This window comes from Monodelphis domestica, chromosome 2 (genome assembly GCF_027887165.1).
Source record: "Monodelphis domestica isolate mMonDom1 chromosome 2, mMonDom1.pri, whole genome shotgun sequence".
In the NCBI taxonomy this organism is placed as follows: Eukaryota; Metazoa; Chordata; class Mammalia; order Didelphimorphia; family Didelphidae; genus Monodelphis; species Monodelphis domestica.
The window spans coordinates 399,088,997-399,113,578 of NC_077228.1; the positions used below are offsets into that span (position 1 = coordinate 399,088,997).

At 35.1% G+C, this 24,582-nt stretch overlaps 1 protein-coding gene across 2 annotated transcripts in view; it reads left to right on the forward strand.

The window, feature by feature from the left end:
• The window catches only part of RSPO3 (R-spondin 3), a 115,964-nt gene that overhangs the window by 44,969 nt on the left and 46,413 nt on the right, over nucleotides 1–24,582 (forward strand). For both annotated transcript variants that reach the window (XM_056818732.1, XM_007484517.3), the window contains exons 2-4: nucleotides 6,039–6,230; nucleotides 9,678–9,824; nucleotides 18,599–18,796. In XM_056818732.1, the coding sequence (XP_056674710.1) occupies nucleotides 6,039–6,230; nucleotides 9,678–9,824; nucleotides 18,599–18,796 (537 nt within the window). The remainder of the gene's footprint in view (nucleotides 1–6,038; nucleotides 6,231–9,677; nucleotides 9,825–18,598; nucleotides 18,797–24,582) is intronic.

Below are 24,582 nucleotides of genomic sequence, written 5' to 3' on the forward strand. Positions count from 1 at the left end.
ACCACAAAAGCAATCTCTAAGTTGCCATGGATTCTAGGGCAATTAATTTCCCAGAGTTTAACATTTCTACAAACTAGAAACAGGTCAAAGATGGCTTTGAAACTGTTTGAGAAGGGTTTCTAGGTGGCTCAGTGGATTGAGAGACAGGCCTAGAGAAGGAAGGTTCTGAGTTCTGTAGAATTTTTAGTAATAATTAAAGAGAGGGGAAAGAAAAAAAAAAGGTTCTTTCAGTCAAGTAAGCAGAGCAAAGAGAGACAGAAACTCATTCCTGCAACACTTTACTAAAACCACAAGCTCTGAAAAAAGAGGCCAGTGTGGGTCTTAGCCAAATTTATATCCTAAGCATCCTTATGTAAAATGAGGAAGTAACATAAAAGGATGCTGGGTATGTAGCTCAGGTGTTGCAAATTTTCCTTCTGCAAATTTCCTCCCTGTGATCCTTTTTGACACTAGTCTCCCCAATGGATCATTTTAAACATAATTAAGGTACATACAATTTTACACAGGGAAAATACAACAACTTCAGGATAAGTAAACAAAAGGGAATCAAGAACAAAACCAATTAGAGGGCAGTCTGCTTTGGTACAACGAAGTACATATAAACAAATGTATTCAACCCTCCCAAAGTTCAGTTCTGCACATTCAGTTTTGCTCAGGAACTCCTGAAGCAGCATATGGTCTCCATGGGCATTTCCATGGCATCTTCCACAAGGAAATCAGTCTCTGAATTCTGGGAGGCAGCAAATTTCTTATCCTTAAATTTTTTTTCCTCTCAAAAGGAACTTAAAACTTTTCATTACAAAATAAAAACACATTTCCCCCCTGAGAAGGATATCAACAAAACAAGGAAATCACACAGGGAAACATGTCTGTGGCATGAGGCCTATGAATCACTGTCAATTAAAATCATCAGAAAAAAATAGCATAAAAAAAGCTAAATAATTTTTTGGATGAAATTTCTAAGTATCCAATCCTAAATTTTATATGAAAAATTCTAAATACAAAATTACAACAGGACTTTGAATAATGTCCAATTAAAGTAATCCATATCCAACAGCATGCACTTACACACTCAGCAGCCAGGACCACAGTCAACCACCACAGCAAGAAAGTTAGGAAAAGGGACTAGATTTGTTTTTTTAATCTGATATATTTTTTCTTTCATTGTTTCTTCTCAGCAGTTGAATATGGAGTCAGAATAGCCAGTTGTTAAGTACCTGATATAAATTTCACAAGGAGTGTAGTGTAAAGAGTCCCGAGTCTTAACATATGTTAAACACTGCAACTTTGAGTCTTACACTAGGTTCAAGTCCTTTTTTATTGGTGTCAAAATCAAAATTGGTGTCAAAGTCTCAGCAATCCTGGCAGGATTGGTTTCTCTCTCCCTCTTTTTTTTTTTTTTACTTGTGTGCTCTTTTGGCACCATTCAGGTTAAATATGTACTTCTGTGGAACTGGGTAGATCATGTCTGTGCTCCTTTTTGTTCCCATTTCTTCAAATCAGACATATGTACCAAGCCTCATAATATTTAAATACTAATGGTAGTTTCAGTAGTCTAAGGCTGTTTGGGCAGGCAGTTACATTAAGAACTAATGGACATAGAAAATCTACACTAATTTGATCATCTAAAATATTTCAATTTAGGGAGAGGAAGTACTTGGGAAAATTAAATTGCACATGCAATTATAAAAAATGTGCTAAAAATTCAAAAATATACATCTCCTATAATCAGTGACAATAAATATATATACATATTACAATCAGTGTCACTTAAGGAGGGGTAGAATATAAAGGTTCTTACCCAAGAATTTAGATGCATTTTTTTCTTACCTTAGCCATGGACCACAGTGTGAGTGCAAATGAGTTATAAAACCAATAATACATTGAAGAAGATACAAAATTTTCACACAAAAAATATAAAATGCAAATCATGTCAGTACAGGTCACTAATAGAAGTCACTAATATAGTTTTTCTGTGATGTAATATGGGTACAAAGAAAATACCAAATATTCAAAATTCACAAAACACAAGTTTTCCAAATTCCAGTTGTTATAGACTTCCATAAAGGCACAAATAAAGATAAAGGGGTCAAATCTAGGATGGCACAAATAAAGTAAGGGGGTAAACAGGTTCTTCTTCTTTGCTATATTTAAGGGGAGACAAAACTAAAAAGGTTTAATAGCAACAAAACAACAAAAGCAATAGAGTTTAAGGCACAACACCTTCTTCCCCATGTGGAGAGGCATTAGCACCCTGAGCAGTTCGTGGATGAGCTCCATTTAAGAGATATTGTTGTGGTGTCATTTGGTTTGAGTTATCTCTTATTTCATTTACATTTCTAGAAAAGCTATCAGTTCTAAAATTATGATTTCTAAATTCATTATTGTAATTATAATTTATATATCTATTATTCCATTGATTATTGTTTCTGATTACTTGGAAGAAATTTCTACAATTCATCATTATGTAGCCCTTCTTTCCACAGAAGTGGCAGGCAAGGGATCAAAAATTAGGTTCTTGGAGAGGGGCAAGTGGCATTGGTTGAGTATATGCCATTAGTCTTGTTTATCAATTCTTTTTGTTAAATATTTTAATTTTCTGGATCTTTTTTAGTAAATCATTAGTTTTTTATTCTTTTTCTTTACTGCTTTTGAAGACATAAGCAGGAGTTTGCCTTAACTCATCAATGTCCATTTCAGGCTACTTTGGGCAATTAGATTTTTTTTAATGTTAATTCATGGTTTTATTATTTTTTTTGAAAATTTTATTTAGTCAATTTGGAACATTATTACTTAGTTACAAGAATCATATTCTTTCCCTCCTTCCCCTCCCCACTCCCCTTCCTGTAGCCAACACACAATTCCCTGGGTTTTACATGTATCCTTGATCAGAACCTATTTCAATGTTGTTGATGTTTGCACTAGGATGATCATTTAGAGTCTACATCCCCAATCATATCCCCCTTGACCAATGTAATCAAGCAGTTGTTTTTCTTGGTGTTTCTACTTCCACCATTTTTCTTCTGAATATGGATAGTGTTTTTTCTCGTAAATCCCTCCAAGTTGTTCAGGATCACTACATTGCCACTAATGGAGAAGCCCATTATATTCAATTGTACAACAGTATATCACTCTCTGTGTATAATGTTCTCCTGGTTCTGCTTCTCTCACTCTGCATCATTCCTGGAGGTCATTCCAGTTCCCATGGAATTCCTCCATTTTATTATTCCTTTGAGTATAATAGTATTCCATTACCAACATATACCACAATTTTTTCAGCAATTCCCCAATTGAAGGGCATCCCCATATTTTCCATTTTTTGCCACCACAAAGAGCACAACTATGAATATTCTTATACAGTCTTTTTCTTTATTAGCTCGTTGGGGTATAAACCCAGCAGTGCTATGGTTGGATCAAAGTACAGACAGTCTTTTAGACAGCTCTTTCGGTATAGTTCCAAATTGGGCAATTTGTTTTAAAATAATCTTGGAGTACTGTGGAACAGCTGTTTATAAAATGTCTTTTTATGTGTCTAATACCATTTTCTGTAGAAATATCAAGGTCTAGGTACCTATCTCCCAGTTCAATGAGCCTATCTATAAATTGGGAGGGTGTCTCATCTTCAGATTGTTTCAAGCATTCACATTTAGTCCAACCATCAGGTCTTTCTGAACATTCCCTCATTGCTTTTAAAATGGCATCCCTAGAATGTTGTATTGCATATGTTCATCATGATCTTTATAGTTCCAATGAGGTAGCCAGTGTGGTACATTATTCCCTTGGGCCTTATTGACGTGAGAGATGATCTTATCCCTCTCACCTTCTGTCAAAAAGGCATGGAGTAATTGTTCAACATCCTTATAAGAAGGATCAAAATGAAAGAATATTTCAGTGATCTTTTTTATGACAAGGATAGGTTCATCTTCATAATTGGGAACATCTTGTTTAAATTCTTTACTCTCCTGTGGTGTGAAAGTTCTATGTTGTCTTAATGTTCAGACATCCCCATTTGGTACTAATGTGGGCACTTCCCTTAAAGGGAAAAGAAATTCATAAGAATCAGTAAGGGCTTGTGATTTTCTAGGAGGTGTCTGTGTGGATACTAAGATAGTACAAGTAGGAACCTGTATGGTAGAGGGACAAAAGTTTTTGGGGGCTGGAATTGGTAGTGGGGTGGGATAAAGGACAGAGCAGGAAGAGGCATCAGGAGAAGGAGAAGGAGAGGGAGTTTTAGCCAAGAGTTGCTCAAAACAAGAGAGGATGTTTTCCATCTGAGACATATGAGAAGAGTCCATTGGTATTTCAGGAGAAATAGGATCCTCCTATTCTACTGGATCATATGAAGAGTGTATAAAATTTTCTAATTGAATTTCTACTGCTTGTATTTTTGATGGAAAGTTCCAATTTTCAGCCTTTTGATTCTTAATATTAATAAGTAGGAAAAGAGGAATTCCTAGCAGCATTAGGAAAAGGAGCCATTCCGGAACCTTAATGGTTTCCATTTTGACAAAAGCCAAAAGGCCAAAATGTTCTGTTTTTATTCTCTGGCTCTGCCTTTAGGGGGCAGAAAGCTAGCACTGCAGGTCAGCAGAAAAGGGGGAAAAACAAAATAAAACAAAAACTTAGTGCTCAATATTAGCCTCTAGTGGCAGAGGTGAGGAGGTTTAAATCAAGGATTATAGGCTGGTTTTAAGAGTAAGGACTTCTTTTAGCTGGAGTGGGAAGAGTTTTTTTTTTTTAAGAGAGAGTATAGGAGGCTGGGTGGGGTGTTTTGTTTTTTTTAAACAGGGTTTAGTTAGGAGAGAGGACAGTATCCCCTGAAAAGGGAAAATGAATGCCTCTCCTCTGGACTGCGGTTTTGGGGGCAGGGAATTTAAAGCTTACCAGTATCAGGAGCAGCAAGCAGCAGTGACAGCAGAAGGAGTTAGCAGGAACAGCCTCTGTGAGGGAGAGACCTGGCTATCTGGCTCTCCTGGTGGGCAGGTGTAGGCAATGAGCCTGAGAAGGCTTTGAAGGTTTTCAGAAGGGAGAAGGAAAAGGAGAGAGGGAAAACCATGGCAGGAGAAAGAATCTGGTTCCTCTAGTTCTTAATCCTTTTGTGGTCTCCAAAAATTTGTAGGACTTTTAATAATAATTAAAAGAGAGGGGAAAGAAAAAAAAAACATGAGCAGAATAAATAGAGACAGAAATTCACATCTTCAGCACTCTACCAAAAGCATAAGCTCTGAAAAAAGAGCCTGGCAGCATGGATCTCAGTCAAATTCATCTCCTAAGCATCCTAACATAAAATGAGAATGTAAATTAAAAGGATGCTGTGAATGTAGCTCAGGTGCTGCAAATTTTCCATCTGCACAGTTCAAATTTTGTCTTAGTCACTTCTTATTTATATGACCCTGGGCAAGTCACTTGACCCCCATTGCCTAGCCGTTAATGCTTTCTTGCCTTAGAACCAATACACAGTATTGATTCTAAGACTGAAAGTAAGGATTTTTATATAAATAAAATTAAAAGAAAAAATGAAGAAAATGAAACTGAAAGCAGTTTTATATATTAAAAAACAATCATAAAACTTGATTCAGCAATCACTTCTTAAGTACCTACTATGTGCAGAGTATTATGTTAGATACTAGATATCTAAAGGCAAAAATTAGCCCCTGCTGAAAAGAAACTTACTTCCCACTTGAGAGGATACATGTATCCAGAAAAGTAAATACAAAAAATAAAGATGTTAACAGAGACAAGCCTATGGAACATGCATACAATATGAAATAACTAAAAAGCAATTTCTGAAGTAAAATAGAACTAGAAACTGGAGTGATAAGCAAAAGTATCAAGTGGGAGAAATATTTGAGCTGATCCTTGAATGAGATTAGAGATTTTAAGAAAAAGCAGATGGAGAAAATTGTACCCCCAAAAGTTCCCTCCTAATTTTTAAGAAAAACAATTTAGACACTTAGATACTCTCCACAAGGCATCAATTCTCTTCCCTACCTCTGGCTCAATGGTTGTTTTTGTTTTTTCTAAATCTATTTCTTCAGTGCATCCTAATGTCAGTCAAGGCTGCCAAGGAGGCTGTGCAACATGTTCGGATTACAATGGATGTTTGTCATGTAAGCCCCGGCTATTTTTTGTCCTGGAGAGGAATGGCATGAAGCAGATTGGAGTGTGTCTCTCTTCATGTCCAAGTGGATACTATGGAACACGATCTCCAGATATAAATAAGTGTACAAGTAAGTGCCTCCGGTTCATTTCACCTCAGGGACTTTGTCAAATTGGCAGATCCTCTAACACACTTTTGGCATTAGCATGAAATAAATAGTAGTGTTTCTCTGAGAATTAACCAAGCTCCATTTGCACGTTCCCTTTAGGCTGGGAATCCAATCCAATCCAATGAGCATTAGTTTATAGGAATTCTCTTCATTGCTTACTTCCATGAAATCTGTCATTTCTTTAATAATACATGCAATAATAAAGCAAAATTAATCTAAATCAATGATTGTTTCTCTTTGAATTGAGTGAATAGTGCCCCGAGACTCAACTCATGTGTCCTAGTTTTCCTTTACCACTACCACTCTGCACATTTTAAAAGAATTAAGGAACATGTTAATTTTCTTGTCTGTTTGTTTTTGCTCTAAGGGGGATTTACAATAAAGTAAATGGAAAATTTACTTCTAGATAACAAAATGTCATTCTGGCCATTCTGTTTTTTCCCCTACTCCAACCTCAAAGCAGACAGACATTTCTTTAGAGTAATAGTATGTGGATCAACAAGCAAATGATTGGCATGTGTCAAGTTGCTTCTGATTAACTTTTCCACTTAACATCTATCTCAGATTTTCTCTTTCTCTTAGAGAAAATGCTTCATTTCACAACCAACCATGTATATAACAAGAACTCTAACCACCAAATTCAGCATTGTCGTTTATAGCAATAATGGAGAGATACCCATAAGAAGGAATAGTTCTGCAAACAAGTTACTTGGATTAATAGAATATAACTAGTATAAGCATAATGAAAATTATTAGATGCAATTTTTACCCAATACCAATCCTACAATCTTTGCCAACAGCAATCCTTTTCATGTTGAGATTTTCATTATATTTCTCCATATTGTTATTCCCCATCCCCCCAACCCCCAACCTGAGCTAGAAATCTGTCAACATAAAAGAATACATTTCTAGTCCGATCCTGATCTGCTTGTTGGAAAGGTTTCAGAGGACCCAAATTCTTGGTAGATTTTTGTTACAAAAATGTTTCAAGAAAAGTATTACATCTACATACTAATCAGGGAATATTTTCAGAGGAAAGGGAGAGACAAGTCTAGATGGATAAATTCAGCAGTGTATGCAACTTTCAGGTGAGGAAAATCCCTCTATTAATGTAAAATAGTTACTGATCAGCAATTATGAATCTTAGGTGCCTGGGGAACTAAGAGATTAAGTGACTTGTCTAGGGTTGTACAATATGTGTCAGAAGAGAGACTTGAACCTAATTCAAATCAAATTCCAAATCAGTTATTTTCCACTACTCTGTGTTGCTTCTTTTTTTATATCCAGACGCTATCTTTTTCTTCTAAATGTAAAATTGTCATCAGCTAAAACAAAAACTATCCAATGAAATAAACTATAAAGGAATGTCATAGATTCCTTGAAATACTGGGGTAACTGGACATGGCTTTCTAACATGAAATGTTTTGTTCCTTTTGAAAGTAAAAAAAAATTGCAAAGGAATGTTAAAATGAATTAACATTCCACAAATATGAAATAAATTACATTCCTTTTTTATTTTCAGCTTCAAAACAAAATAGATTTATTTCATGTTTGGTTTAGTTTAATTCCTATAATGACAAATTGGATTCTTAGGGAGGAAGGGTTTGGAAAGGGGTAGTGTTTACAAGTATGTATTTTCAACTTTCCATTTAATAAGTATATGAAATACATAGATAACTCAGCAACTTTCCTTTTCCCCTCAGTCATAAATTTCTCTGGAAAGGTGCATGCTGAAGCTGAGCTCTTTGACTTCTAAAGATAAAAATAATTATATGCATACATTTCTATCTACTGGCATCTTCACAAAAATGTGACTGAGCTGTTTATTAAGAGGCACAATGAAATAAGCACTAAAATTTATATATGTTAAAATACATTAATTTGTGATGTCAAAAAATGACTCATTCTATACTTGTTTTTCTTCTTGTGAAAGATAAAAATCCCAATGTGCTCATCTTAGCCAAATAAATAGAATTTCAGGTTAATAAAAATTAAAAATGTGAAATATTAAGATATCACTATAACACCACTAAAAACAAACAGGAATTCAGTAAGGCAGGATACTACAGCAGTAAGTATTGAATCTAGAGTGAAGAATCAATGAGGTCAAGACCTGTTGTTATTATTAGCTGTGTGCCCTTTGACTTGTTATTTAACTTCTCAAAAACTCAGTTTTTTTATATGTAAAATAGTAATGAGTAGGTAGAGTTGTTTCATGGATAGAGAGCTGTCCAGGAATCAGGTTCGAGTGCTATTTCTGACACATATACCTGGGGAACCATGAGCAACTTATCCCTTTTAAGCTTCCTGGGCAACTCTCTGAGACTCAGATTTACAAAGAATTGCTGATGTATCCATGGAGGTAATTTTTCTACTGAGATTTTACTACAGTGATGAAATCCTAAGTCTAGACCAAAAATAAGTGAAAAAGAATAAAAGTAGCGCTCCTGAATTTATAAGATGGATTTATGAATCATACTAAAAAGACAGCTATTACTACTGTTTGGTTCTGAACTCCCTAATAGTTATTTTACACACAGAACTGCTGATGGGATCTCATTATGCTATTTTTATCTTATAGGCATTTCTGTGCCCCAGACACTATTATATCAAGGTTCCCACTTATTTCTTTTAAAATTATTGATATCTTTTATTTTTATATCATGTTCATTTCTGAATATATTCATTTTCTATTCCTTTCCCATCAGACTATATCTTGCAACAAAGAATGAAAAAAAAAGCAAAAAAGAAAAGCAGTTACACAAAACTAGCATATTAACCAAGTCAGACAATATCCAAAGTCACCACCTTAGCAAAGAAGGGAGTTGCATTATCTCATCTCTTCTCCATCTCTCACCTGTTTCTATCCAGTTCTATGTAGTTGTAGTAGGATGTAATGCAAAATGTGCTAGATTTGAAGACAGAGGACTTGAGTTTGAATCCCAGGTCTGCCATTTGCTGGTTGTTGGTCTTTGGACAAATCACTTAATTCTCTGTCCTCTGACTCTGGAACTGTAAAATGAAGAGTCCATCCACTTCTATCTCTAAATCTATGAACCTCCATTAAAATATTTTAACTAACTTCTTAAAAGAAATCACAGACAACAATACCTCCCATTTTCCCTGTCAATTAAGCATACATTACATGTCTTAAAATCTCTTCATTGATCACTTCCAAAGAAAAACGATATTTAAATAAAGCAGTAAATTGACATTTGGGGCTACCTTAAAAATATACTTGTTACAAGCCAGTCTTTCTAATCATATAGAAAGTAATCACTAAATCTGGTTAAAATCATTGAGATCCCAAAATATTTGATTTATTGTTTATACACAATTGGTATTAGGGACCCCATAATAATCCAGTGAAGAAAATGAAAGCCTAATACATTTTTTCTTTTATTTCAGAATGCAAAGCTGACTGTGATACCTGTTTCAACAAAAATTTCTGCACAAAGTGTAAAAATGGATTTTATTTACACCTTGGAAAGTGCCTTGACACCTGCCCTGAGGGGTTGGAAGCCAACAATCACACCATGGAGTGCGCCAGTATTGGTGAGGAGAATCTCTGAGCTCACGTAGAAATTAATAAGAAATCCATTTGACCAAAGACTCTGTCCTTAAGAAGGACTTCAAGTCTTGGTTAAAAAATTAAAATTAAATTTTCTTTAAAAACCCTGGTGAAATATTTCAGTAGTGCTCCCTTTATCCTTTTTTATGAACATAAAAATTTTCTTTTCCACATTCCAAACTCAGAATATGTTGGAATATAACATAACATTGAAAAGTTCTGTAATATGCATCTAGGAGTCAGTTTACATGTATTTATATCTTTTAAAATAATAGCAACATCATGTTGTATTCCTTTTCATGATGCTCACTCCTGAGTTGCATTTTATTTGGATAATCCAAGAGAGTCTTCTTTTCTTTTTATACATTTCAAGCAAATACACCATGTTGTAGTATCAAAGAACAACAACAATTTAAAAAAAAACTAGATCTAATCTCATACAAGGACTGTGATACAGCTGTTGGCAATTTCTTGGGGCTACTAGAGGCTTGAATTCTGTATTGGGCCAAGTGGTGACCAGGACCAACTGAGGAGAATAATCAAGATAATTTAGGACGATTGCCCCAAAGGGCATCTCTCAAAGGCCATGAAACTAGACCTGACATAGTTCTTGATTTTGTGATCCTGCCCTCAAACTGCTTTGCTGAAATCTTCAAGTCACACAGGTTGTTGACTAAAAGAAAGGAGACTTTGGTATTTACTTTGACAGAATGAGACAGTTCTAGTGTCTGATTAATTACAGGCTGAGCTTCCCAGAGGGAGGGTCCCCAGACAAGCTGTTTGTCTAAATAAGGGATTGCTGTCAGTCCCTATTTTTTTCTCCTTTAAACAATGTGCAGCTACTACTGCCACAAGTTTGGTGAACACTTGGGGAGCAGATGGTGACCCAAATGGGAGAAGGGCATATTAAATCTCAAGATCCCCTGGGCAAAACCTCTAAGATCTTTGATGCTGAGATGTTATTGACATGTGCACATAAGCATCTTCCTGATCCAGTCTATGATAGTCTCCAGGACTCTTCACTGAGGTCCCTTCACTGCTGATCCATTCCATTTTCAAGTGCTGGAGATAATAGATAGGATGCACTTTTTTTTTAACCATTTCAAATCTGTTAAGGAGCCTTCTTTAAAAAAACTATCTGGAGTAGGATAAAATAGATGAAATTACTGAGATAAGCTAACAGTCTTCTGGAAAATAATCTCAAAGCCACATATGTTTTGTTATAATTTAAAGCAGCTTTCATCTCGTTCTCTCTAGAAAAGAAAAATATAAAAGAACTTAGAAATAGAGGGAAACTACACAGGAGAATGTTATTTTCACTGTAGATTCTGGAGAATAATGAAAAGAGACAACAATTTCCAACAAGAGGTAAAGCTAGGGGAAAAAAGCTGCCCCAAAATACCCACAGCCAGAAATTTTAAGATGATTTACCAAAAGTTTAGGATGAATAACTTTTTTATTTCTTCATTTTCTGTACCTGGAAAAAGACAGCAATTTAAAGGGTTCCTTACATAGAGAAGGTCCATCTCTTGAAAGATTGCTCTGCTCCCCCAGTCATCTGTTAACATCTTATTAAATAAAAATTTTCTAAAAAAAAACATTGTGTCATCTTCCCCAAATAATAGACTTTTCTCTTCCTTTTTTGACTTTTTACTCTAAATATCCAATAATAATAATGAAATTGTGAAAATACTGTCATTCCAAGAGGGACTATTTCATATGTTTTACATGGCAGGTTTAGTCATTGGATAAATGATTTGATGCTGTTCAGAAAGTATTTATTAAAAATCTTATGATCTTTTCAAATGAGGCAATAAAATAAAATCTACCTACCAAATCTGGCCCATTAAATGGAAGATAGTTTTCAATGACCATTTCCAACTGATGACCATAGCAGGGAAAGCCAAGTTGCAATTATAATGCATGTCATAATCAAGTACTTGACCCCATTTCAGAACATTTGCCTCTGATCTGATTCTAATGCCCATTTAACTGGCTCAAAAGACAAGAACCCAGATGGTAAAATCTCAACTGCAACTCAGGCCGAGACTTTATCTATTGTCCTATACCCAGAAACAGGGCATAAGTGGAATCTGGCCTAAACTAGAGTTTGGCTCTTGTCGTATGTCTAATACTATCCACCCAAGATCTTTTTTTAGAGAGTAATGTCAAGTAACATAATTCAGAAAAGTATTTCAAGGTAGAGGTGAAACACTATGCAGAAATCCCTACTCCTCTATTTCCATACTTTCTATGGATAGCCCCTGGAAAAGCATAAACAACACATAAATGAAATACCAGAATACATTAATATTCTTCTGCACAATCAATAAAAGGAAGAAATGCTATAAGCTTGTTGAAAAGTGCCAGAACTACCCAGTTTCTCTACCTCTACTTCCTTCCTTCACTCTGTTCATCACTACATACAAATCATCCAGATAAAGCAACTAAATAGCGTTGCAAATAGAATATTTAAAATGGAGACAAGAACTTCTGAATTCAGATCCTGTCTCAGACACTTACTTGTTATGTGACTGTGGGAAAGTCATTTAGTAAACTTCAGTTTCATCATCTATAAAATATGCATGATAATAATACCTACTTTGCAGCATTGCTATAAGGATCAAATGAGTTTATATAAATACACATATATCATTTTATAAATTTTTAATCACTATATAAATGCCAGCTATGGGCTAGGTACTAACCATACACCAGCTTCCATTCTACTCATTGTCTCTCCTTTGCTTTCCACTCTAGCAGACATATGTGGACTCCCAGGTTCCACGCAATTCATCTCTTTCCTTCAGCCCCAGCACCATGGAATCATCACAAGAACACTTCCCAGGCATTGTACAAGATGCTGCCTTGCACCCTCTTCCTACTATACTTCCTGATGAATACAGCTTTTGCTGCATTGTTCACATCACTTTTCTCTCATCAGACAAAACAACTCATGGATTTCTTTTAAAGTAAATGACCTGAAGAGTGTGTATTCTTGCCTTTCACTATACAATTATTTCAATCCCAACTAGTCCCTCTGGAATTGAAGGGAAACATTAGTAAATTAGAGGTTTCTGCCATACCATTGTGCTTTATCTAGTTCAATCTACAACTCAAAAAGAATTCCTTTCTTACAACAACCCTGAAGATTCTGTCTCTGCTTGAACTTAGTGATAAGAAACTCAATACTCATGAGGTAGCCAGTCAAACAGGCAATTAAACATTTATTCCTATCTACTATGTGCCAGATACTGTGCTGGGGATACAAGTAAAGACAAAAAAAGACAATCTCTGCTCTCAAGACCTCATAGTCTAAGAAGGAGATAACTTGCAAGCAACTTTGTACAAATAAGTCATACAAAGGACAAATTTGCAATAAACAGAGGGAAGGTCATAGAATTAAGGAGATGGCTCATTTTATTGTTGGACAGCCCCAATTGCTAGGAAATTCTTATTTATATTTAGCTATCTACCTATAGCTTCTTCCTACAGATTCTTCTGGGGTCACATAAAACAAATCTGCTGCCATCTACAGATGATAGCCATTTGACTATCTTTACAGCAGTGATCACATCCTCACTTTAGGTCTTCTCTTTTCCACACTATTCTGTTATCTCCTTGTCACAATCTAGTTTGTTAATGTCTTTCTTAAATTGTCATTCTCAAAATGAGATATGTTATTCTAAATGTACTCTCACCACTACAGAGGACAATGGGTTTCTTAAGTATCTTGGACTTGGACACCTTATAGCTATTAAATTAGTACTAGATCATGTAGCATTTTTTTTAAAAGCAACTGCATCACAATATTGACTCACACGGGGAAGCTATGTGGCCGATATTGAACTTGGAATCAGGGATTCCCAAGTTCTAATCTTGACTCAAATATTAATTAGCTATGTGACCCTGGACACATCACTTAATCTCTCACTCTAATGTTCCACATCTATAAAATGGGGATGATAATAGTACCTAACTTTCAAGTTTGCTTTAAGGAAAAAATGAGATGAAAGATATAAATAAAACTCTTGACAAATCTTAAAGCACTTTATAAATATTAGTTGTTAAGATAATTATTTAGCTTGTAATCAACTACAACACCATGAATTCATTCCTCATTTATGTAGCTGATTATTTTATTATTAAGCCTAAATCCTGGACTTTACATTTATCCTATTTTAATTTATTCTGTTAGTTTGGGCATATCTTAGTATACCAATATCTTTTAAAATCTTGATTCTGTTGCAAAAAATGTTAGGTAACTCCAACTTCATGTTATCTGGCAACTTGATAAGTATAGCATATATGCCACTGACTCCTTATTTCAGTTTTCTCATCTGTGAAATGGGAATGATAATAATAATAATACCTATATCCCAGGGTTGCCAAAGAACAAATGAGATAAGATATGGAAGACTCTTCCCAATCCTTAAAGCTCTATACACATATTTATTACTATCATTATCCACCCAAGTCACTGATAAAAATGTCAAACAACCCAGGGTAAAGTAATAACCCCTGAATTATATCAGGACAGTTTTCCTTCCAAAATGCTATTCATTCATTAAACAACACTCGAGATCCAGTTTCAATTCATGTAGGTTGTAGCCAAGGATATCATGGGAAACTTCTGTCTTCACACACAATCTCTACGGGCCCCTGAGCTATTACTCTAATAAATCTATTAAGAGATGTGAAGTAGGTTTGGAGTCATTTATTCTAGTCTTGGTGAACTCAAGTTGATGCAGTGATCGCTATTTTATAAGTTTTCACCAACTATTTGTTTAATCATAGTTTTTCTAGGTGTTGATTGAAATTTAGTTAGTTTCAAAAAATCTTCCTTTTTCATTTTTTGAAGTGATGAATAATATTTACTCCTTTTCCTTCTTCTGGCACCCTCCCTATTCTCTTATTTTTTAGATGTTGCTGACAATGGTTCCATGATCACTTCTCCAAGTTCTTTCAGTACTTGGGAATTTTATTTGCACAGCTCTGGAGACATGAGCTCATTTAAAACAGCCATGTGCTCTTACTATCTTCTCTCCTATTTGGGGATTTAACTCACTCTTGACAATAGGAAGATTATTTTTGGCAGAGCAAAAGAAACAGACTAGAAGCTGAGGAGTTCTGTTCTCTCTGTTATCTTCCCCAAACAATTGACCTTCCCTTTCCTTGCTTGATACTTCACTCTAAATGTTAAATATGAACAAAAATGACAAAAATACTTTTACTATCTTTAGCATTTTCCAAAAGCTTTAGTTCATCCTAGTCTTGGCCCTTCTTGACAGTACTCTAGTTGGTTTGTACCAATGTCTTATACTCATCTTTGCTTACTGTGGCCTCTTTCAATCTTTTCAATGCATCTCCTTAAAAATGTGAGCTCTTGGGGTAGCTGGATAGCTCAGTGGATTGAAAGCCAGGCCTAGAGATCTGGCCTCAGAGACTTCCTAGCTGTGTGATCCTGGGCAAGTCACTTAACCTCCATTGTCTAGCCCTTAATGCATTCTTGCTTTGGAACCAATACACAGTATTGATTCTAACTCTGAAGGTAAGGGTTTAAAAAAATGTGAGCTCTTAAGAACCACAGCACTCTTTTTATATGATTCCCATTCCATTGATAACTAAGAATATTCAAGATTGTATAGTTGTAATTTCACTTACTGGGGCATACCACCTCTCTCAAACTATATTTTTTTAGCTTCTCTGAATATAGTTTCATGAATATAGTAAATCTGAACATAGCATTATTTTAACTTTACTTTTTTTGTGAGAAATCTACTTTCATTAACTATGCCCTGTATTCTTTTTTTTTTTCACAACAAACTCTTGGATGATATTTTTCATGTCTTCTGGAGGCTCTCACTGTTCCCAAATTACTAGGCAATTGTTACTGTTGGTCAGAATTTGACCACTTAATTTGACACAATCATTTTGATTTTTAATTTTATTCCTTCTTAAATCAGAAGTTGATTTCTTTTTGTATTTTGTTGTTGTAGCTACTCTTAGAAGATTTTGGAGGGTGGGTTGTTGTTAATGTTGTTTATTAAAATTTTCAGGGGCAGCTAGGTAGCAAAGTAGATATAACACCAAATTGGGAGGATCTGGGTTCAAATATGGCTTCAGATACTTCCTAACCGTGTGCCTCTGGGCAAGTCATTTAACTCCAATTGTCAAGCTTTTGCTGCTATTCTATTTTAGAACTTTTACTAAAACAGGATTTCTTTTTTAAAAAGATTCCATCTTAGGGGAAGCAAAGGATATGGATTAGAGTACTAAACTGATTGTGAGGAAGTTACAGATTCTAATCTCTCATTAGATACATACTAGCTGTGTGACCATGGGGAAGTCACTTAATTTTTTTTGTACCTGTTTTCTCAGATAAAAAATGGGAATAATAGTAGCCACCTACCTCACAGGATTTTAGTGAGTATTACCTGAGATATTGTATAGAATGTTTTTCAAGCTTTAGAGTGCTATATAAGTATAAATTATTATTATTATTATTTGAGTCTTCTCATCTTGTTCAATTGAATTCAGTTAGAAATGGGGACAAGTTGCTGTTCTGCCATTAGCATAGTAACTAACATAGTACATTCTTAACAAATGTTTACTGGTGGAACAATTTATTCTCATATTTTTTGTTCTGTGGGCCACTGTAGGGTGGATAGAATACATAATTTTTGTATTTATCATTATTGGTCTATCAATAAAAGTTTATTAGGCACCTACCATGTGCCACACACTGTTTTAAGTACAAAAAGAGGCAAAAGATAGACCCTGACCTCAAGGAACTTATATATTATGAAGCTGGGAAATGTTCTCTTAAATGGAAAGAAGAAATTGTGTTTGTTTTTCAATGGGTAAGACTCTCTGGGCTTTCAGTCTAGAAGAGACCTTAAAAGTAGCTTTGTCCAACCTCTCCTTTTATAGATGAAGAAACTAAGGGCTATCAAAGTGAAGTGCCATCATTTGATAAATAGAAGGAAAAAAGATGATGATAAGGAAGTCAGTGTTGAAGATGATTCTAAAAGGAGTTGAATGGATCTCTTTAATGGTCTTGATAGATTACATTCACTTCAGTAATTCAGTTCCATTTACTCCTTTGATACATTTAGATGTCTAAAAAATGGCTGCAAAAAAGCACATGAAAAATGTATTATGCATTGGATTTAATTTCCAAGAAACTTTTAAGAGCCACAATCTTCTTAAGGTTATTATGAGGAATGGTATTCTGTTCAGCACTAAGGATTTATTAGGCCATGAGACAACAAGAAAGATTATTTGGCAAAGCCTCTTGGTAGGAGGAGTGGTTGAAACAGTCAGAAAGAGTTAATGTCTTGGGCTGCCCCAGGTGTTGGAAGCTAAAGAGTTTTTGTGAAAATATATAGAGAAATGTCTTCTTCCAGATGTTTCTCTTCATCAATAGGACACAAATCTCTTTCTGAAAGAACAGAAATGGAATACAACTGCAAAGAAAGAGCTGATGTTTGCAAAGGGCAGGAATTAGCTCTCAAGAGAACCTTTAAGGGTTCCTCTAAGAGATCATCCAGATTCATTTCAGTACTGTTGCTCAAGCACCCAGAAAGTCCTTAGTGACTTGAACAAATGAAGCTGGCTCAAAGAGGAGTAAATCTGCCAGGCAAGCATGAATACAAGAGAAACAGAGACAGACAGACAGAGACAAAGACAGAAAGACAAAGAGACAGACAGACAGAGACAGAGAGAAAGAGGCAGAAACGGAGAAGAAGAGGGAAAGATAAGCAGATTGGAACCATGACAACCTAGACTCAAGTACTACCTCTGACATATAATGGTTGTTACCCTGAGCAAGTCATTTAAAGTCTCCCTGGCTCAGGCAACTGAGAAGGAGTTTCATTAGGGAGTTCTCTATGACAAAAAATCACAAGTCTGGTTTAATAGAAAAATAGGGTCACAGACTGTTGTTGTCCGACTCTTTATGACCCCATTTGGGGTTTTCTTGTCAGAGATACTTGAGTGGTTTGTCATTTCCTTCTCCATATCGTTTTACAGATGAAGAACCTGAGGCAAATATGGTTAAGTGACTTGCCCAGGATCACACTGCTAGGAAGTGTCTGAAGTCAGGTTTGATCTCACAAAGACAACTTTTCCTTACTCCAGGCTCTGCAGATATGTGTGTGTATTTATATTTATACTATATATATATATATGTATACATACACACACATAGTGTATATAATGTGGGTGTGCATATACATATATACATATGCATGATGTGATGTATATAAATGTAGGTGTGTATGCATAAAGGTGTACATGTGTATATGTATACATAAATGTGCATGTGCATATGTCCATTAAATTTAGGTCCATGTGCATATATGTATATGTATATATATGCACATGGATCATATATATGTGTGTATATATATATACATATATAGTTATTTATTCATTTGTTTGTTTAACCAGGGGATGGTATACAGGAAATAAAACTCCCCCTATCTATGCAAGTCAGCCACTTTCTCTGTAGTTTATAGTGTTACATAGACATGTAAACCTACACCTACATATATATGCCATTATTTTCCTTTCTCCATCCATCCACCCCATCCCTTACTTTTTCTTATTTACTTCAAATCATTGCACCCACTTTCAAAATTAAATGCTTCCCTTTTGAAGTTCTGATTATTAAAAAACAGACAACTTATCATTTACTTAATAACAGTAAAATGGTTATTAGTCAGCTCAAGATGTTTCTGTTGTTCCCTTACAGTGCACTGTGAAGCTAGCGAGTGGAGTCCATGGAGCCCGTGTACGAAAAAAGGGAAAACATGTGGTTTCAAAAGAGGGACTGAAACACGGTTCAGAGAAATCATACAACTTCCTTCTGCAAAGGGCAACCTGTGTCCACCTACAAGTGAGACAAGAAAGTGTATGGTGCAAAGAAAGAAGTGTCCAAAGGGAGAACGAGGTACAGTCATAGAAATTAAATGTCTTGTTTGTGTTTTCGGCTCTCATCATTGGGCATTGCGTATCTCTAAGAGTTCTAGCTTCAAAGGAAACTAGGTGGCACAGTGCAAAAGCTGGGCCTGAAGTAAGATCTAGTTCAACTCCAAACTCCAATATATGTTAGATATAGGACTCTTGTCAGTTCACTTAACCTTTGCCTGACTCAGTTTTCTCACCAGTAAAATGAAAATAATCATAGTACCTGCCATCCAGAGTTGTTGGGAAAAACAAATGAAAAATTTGTAAAGCCCTTAGAGCAGTGACTGGCACATAGTAGGGGCTTAATAAATGTTTCCCTTTTTCCCTCCAACAATGAAATCACAAATCTCTTCCGAAACTGAAGAAGAAATTATGACAGTGCATTCCTATACTTCCTACTTCCCTGAGCCTCCCAGTGGTTTTTCCCAAAAAGTAAAGGAGTTTTATGTCCAATTGAAATATTCTCCTACAATGGTGTCTCAACAATGATATCTCTGGAGAATCCTGTCACATATATGTCTGAAATAACTCATTATTTTGATGTTTTATGAATACGGTTACAAATAAACATAACTTCAAGTAATTTTCATATATTTAAGGTTCCTATTAAGACAATATTAAATGATTCTATATAAGATATAGAATCTCAGTGGTCCATATTACCATATAAAAATAGGCTCTTCCACATTATTTTGTTTGAGAGATCTCTGGTTTGGAAGTATTAATGTTGTTGATCTTTTAACAATATTTTTTAAAGCTTTCTCAAAACATTTATACACGAAGACCATGATACTCTATATCATTGGTAATAATGCATCATAGTATGTTAACTTTTACACAGAATATATCGGTGGGCTTAGATTTTTTCAATGAAGTATCTAAAAGACAATTATTATTATCAATTAGTTTGTGATGCCAGAAATGATACACGTAAACAGAAAAGTGCATTAGCAAATAAAAAGAAATACTTTCCTCCTTTGACTCCATCTAATTAAAGATGGAACATATTTTTAGTCTAGATAAGTTATCTTTTGTTATTAGTAGTAGTATTGACATTAGAAAAAATGTAAAGTATCTTTATAAGAAGCAATTTAGAGTTGTGATAAAAAAAAACCTGCCTCAGAATTGAGAGGGCCTATGTCCAGTCTTACCTCTGACATACTAGCTATATGGTCCTGAAAACATCTCTTAGTCCCTCAGTGCATCCATGCAACTCTCTAAGACAAAATGTGCAAAGTAGGTGTGAAGCTGCATTAATAGAAGAAATTTCCATATTGGATGTTCCCTATACCAATTAAATCAAATGTCCTATCCTAAACCAATCACAAAAATATATCAGTTGCAAGGAAAAGAATGGAACCAAAATGGATTTATCAGCCACAAAAGCAGCTCTTTATGCTCTTGAAGGAGATTCCTTGAGATTGATAAAATGCTACTTCTATCAGTGGGGAAGAAGGGAAGAAGAAAACTTAAAAAATTTATCTTGGAAGATGGAATTTCATTGTATTTCACTGAATCATAAGAGGTTATTGGTATATAGAAGAGTTCGTACAAGGAATACACAGAAATCATGGACATGGCACTATCAGCTGGGTTCTTATTACAATCACCACCATGTGTCAAAGATAAAATAGAACCAGTATAGACCCTCAAATGGGCCTCAAAATGCATTTAAGGAATGCAAATAATAAAAGCTATGCATGGACCATATTGTTCCAACATGAAGTGGTTGCCTTCTATTTGAATAGTATTTTGGAAAAGTAGATTGTAAAATGTCAGTCTATATCCTATTAATGCCTAGAATATTTCTAAGAATTACAAATATAATTCTTTAGTCTCCAAGCTAAATCTGATTTCCTGTCTGACACTTGATGTGCTTCTTATTTTATTCATTGACCATTTGGGAATGTTGCTCTTAGTCTGACATGAGATTTAGTTTTCTATCAGAACTTGCTTTTCCCTTGGTTCCTGTCTTTAATTTTTAAAAGTCTTGTTATATTACTTCTCAGCTGTTTGCAGCTGTTTCCATCCAGAGCCTATTCCTATTGAATAATACTTCTGTAATGTCTAAAATGAACTTTGGGAAAGTACCATATAATCTGAGGAATCATAAAAGCTAAAATCCAAACACTAAATTGAAATAACAGAAATGAGAGATGATGAACTCTACCTCATCATCAATTTATATTCCTTGTGCACTAAAAAGGTAACTGGTATTTTTCTAGGTCTTTCTTTTCTTTTCCTGAAGACTAGGTCTCCCAGTTTCATACAAGGTGGAAGTACAGGGGCTTCTCACAGGTCCAGATCCATTATGATAGACCCATCACTATGGAGTTTTGACCTGCTGCATTTCAAACCTGGCCTAGTTCACCCTGCTTTTGACAATTCTGGGGGTTTCCCATTCCAAGAGGTTGACCACATCAATGCCAAATTGAATGTGGACACCTCATCAATTTAGGTCATACTGCAGCTTGGAACTGAGAACTCAAGAGATGCATCAGCCCCCAACTCCAAGTAGATAGGATTACAGGTGTGCACCACCATGCTGGGCCATATTTCTAGGTTTTCTGGGGGTTGGGGTTACAAAATAGCAGAAATGTGCTTCAGTCCACAAGGAACTAAAATTACAGAGGTAAGAGATAATGGAATAGGCTGATACAGAACCAAATTAGAGAAAGGGAGACTGAGACAGAGATGCAAACAATCATATATCACATATGAAAAGCAACATAATAAGCTTAGAACAGTTTGATGAATGATACAAATTTCCAGTGACTGAATGGTAGGCTGTTTGTCAGTCTGAAGAAGTGAACTATTATCCTGTAAAGGTTTATATATAGTACTTTTTAGCTTACAAAGTGTTTCACAATTCACAAAGTACTTTCCCTACAAAAGGACTATGGGGCAGATAGTATTATTGTTCACATTTTAAAGAAGAGCAGAGGCTAAAAGAGACTAAATCAACTGTCCAACAGTCACATGGCAAGTTAGGATGCAAAGCTATGTCCCCTGACTCCAAATCCAATTTTTCCCCTTCTACATCATTTTGCCCCTCAAAAACTTTTATCCTGACTCATGAGCAGCTAAGAACAGGGTTAAACCAGGCATCTTTAGTCAAATTCTCTCCCAACTAATATAGTATTGTCATAGAGAAGGATCAAATCCTAGGAGACCAGGGATCGTTGTTTTGTTTTCATTTGGGGAGTGAGTTAAAATGGGTAAGGGACACAGGGCAAGGCCTAATCTTTCTCCCAAAGTGGAATGAAAAATTAAAGCAGGAATACTTAAAATTACAAAACCATTATTAAAGACATCATCCTAATTCTGAAGGCAGAAGAAACAAAGGTGGAAAATCTTTAGAGAATATACATCTCCTTTATATATTTTATTATATTATATATATTGTATTCTGTTAAGAACTTATGTTTTTTAATTTATAGAAAATGTTTAATAAATAATGTTACCAATTATAACAGAGGTCACTAGTTTCTAATTTCCATAGCCATTTTCAATTCATAATTAATACCTTGGAATCTCTCTCCCAACAATATAAAGTGTGGAATTCAGCATAAAGAGATTCCATTTTGGACATCATGCCAAGAAAATTTGAGTATACTGTAAGTCAGCTCATCTCCCCACAAAGAACTATAAAGAGTGAATCCCCAATCAGCTTTATATACAATCCACATTTTATAATTTACTCCACGAGGTACACAATAAATAGTTTTCTACTCCCAACCAAGAATCATAAGAAGATAAAGTATGATGAAAGATAGAATGAGGGCAAGAGTGAGATTAGGGGAATGTGTTCTACAACAATGAACTCTATCTCACCTTCTAACTCCCCCTCTCCATGTTCAAATCTAAGACTGTCTATCTTTATATATCCAGAGTGAATGTTTGTTTGGGGCCAAGGCAATTTGAGTGGGCTGCTGCTTAAAGCAAGTGCAGAGTCCTTAGGTAAATCTAGATAATGCAAAATCAGGTTTGTGCTGGGACAATGTTTCATGAAGAGAAATGTGCAGAAATAAAGCAAAAGTGGCTCTGTTATGTCAGCCTGAGGATGTACACAAAAATTGAGCTTATTGTAGCATACAAGTCTTCTTCAATATATTTCATTTCATTTTGCCACATAGAAGTAAACAATTCAAGAAAAGAATTCTGAAAAAAAATACTGTTAATCTTGAAATAAAGGCTCCATTTACCTTTGTTTATTTAGGCATTTCATTTTATTCACTTTTGAAACATTTTCCTATCATGCAATTTTTAGATTGACTTCTGAGATTCTCTTATCAGATCTCTATTGACAAGAAAAGAACTGCTTGGGTATCCCTTTTTTGCAATCCCAAATTGTACCTACTGCAAACATAGATAACTGAAATGCCATATTTCTAATCATTCAAGTCCACAGTTCTGACACCTACTAGCTGCATGACCTTGGGCAAGTACACCTCTCTCACCTTTAGTTTCCATATCCACAAAATAGGAATAAACAATATGTGCAAAGATAAAAGTGAGATAATGGATCTGAAACTACAATATGGCATTATGTTAAGGATAAGCTATTTCTGATAATACTATCTCTATTGAGGACAGAAGCCACATTTTTTTGTTTATATTTATATCAATCCCTAGTGATGTGTTCTGCATGTAGATAATAATAAATATTTCTTTTTAAAAATGTTTTATTGATTTTTGTCATTATACAAAATTATTGCCTACCTACTGTCTCCCTTGTTTCAAAGAAAAATATTTAAACAAAAACATTCATTATAGCATGACTGACAATGTTCTGAAAATATTCAGTCATAGCTGTCCTTTGTTTTTCTGCTGTGAAGGATTTACCTTTTCTTTGTTATTCACCCAAGGATTATTTCCCATATTGCACTTGTGCTGGTTGTTTTCTCTCTTCAAGCTCTTGCCCTCACTAGACCCTACATTGTATCTGGTCACTTCTGTAGGCACTGGTCAGTCATCCTGGATCCTACTTTTAAAGGTGCCAAAGGCTTCTACCACCTTGCAAACTTAGTGAAAATATTTTTGAAAACATTATTCAAATAATGAAAAAGTTGAATAGCATTATCAGGACAATCCTTTAGGAAACCCATTATTTTCCACTTAAATTAACATTGGATCATGCATTCTTCTTTGCAAAGATATTATCTGCTCTTCCATGTTTTAACTGAATCCCCCCACAAAGATTCTGAGAGTACAGTGTCAGCTATCTTGTGTGGTCAAATCACAGCTAGATGGTGCAATAGAGGGCTGGGTCTGGAGTCAGGAAGACTCATCTTCCTTAGTGCAGATCTGACCGCAGACACCTACTAATTCTGTGACCTTGGACAAGTCACTTAATCCGATTTGCCTTGGTTTCCTCATATGTCAAATGAGCTTAAGAAAGAAATGGCAAACTACTCCATTGTCTTTGCCAAGAAAACCCTAAGTAGGGCCACAAAGAATCTGACATGACTGAAACAACTCAACAACAAGTAGTCAAATAATTATCTTTTCAGGAGTGGATATTATGAGCAGAGAATTTAAAACTGGGAGTGACCTTAGAAATCAACAAATTCTACCCCATCATTTTTCAGAGGCTAAAGAAGAGGTTGGCAAAGATATTATAGCTTGAAATAATAGAAATAGCACATTAGAGTTTGTAAGAGGCCTCAGAAATCATTTAGTCCAAATACCTCATTTTAAAGATGAGTAAACCAAGGCTTACAGACTTGCCCAAAGTTAGACAAACAGTCATTAGAGCTCAGATTCAAA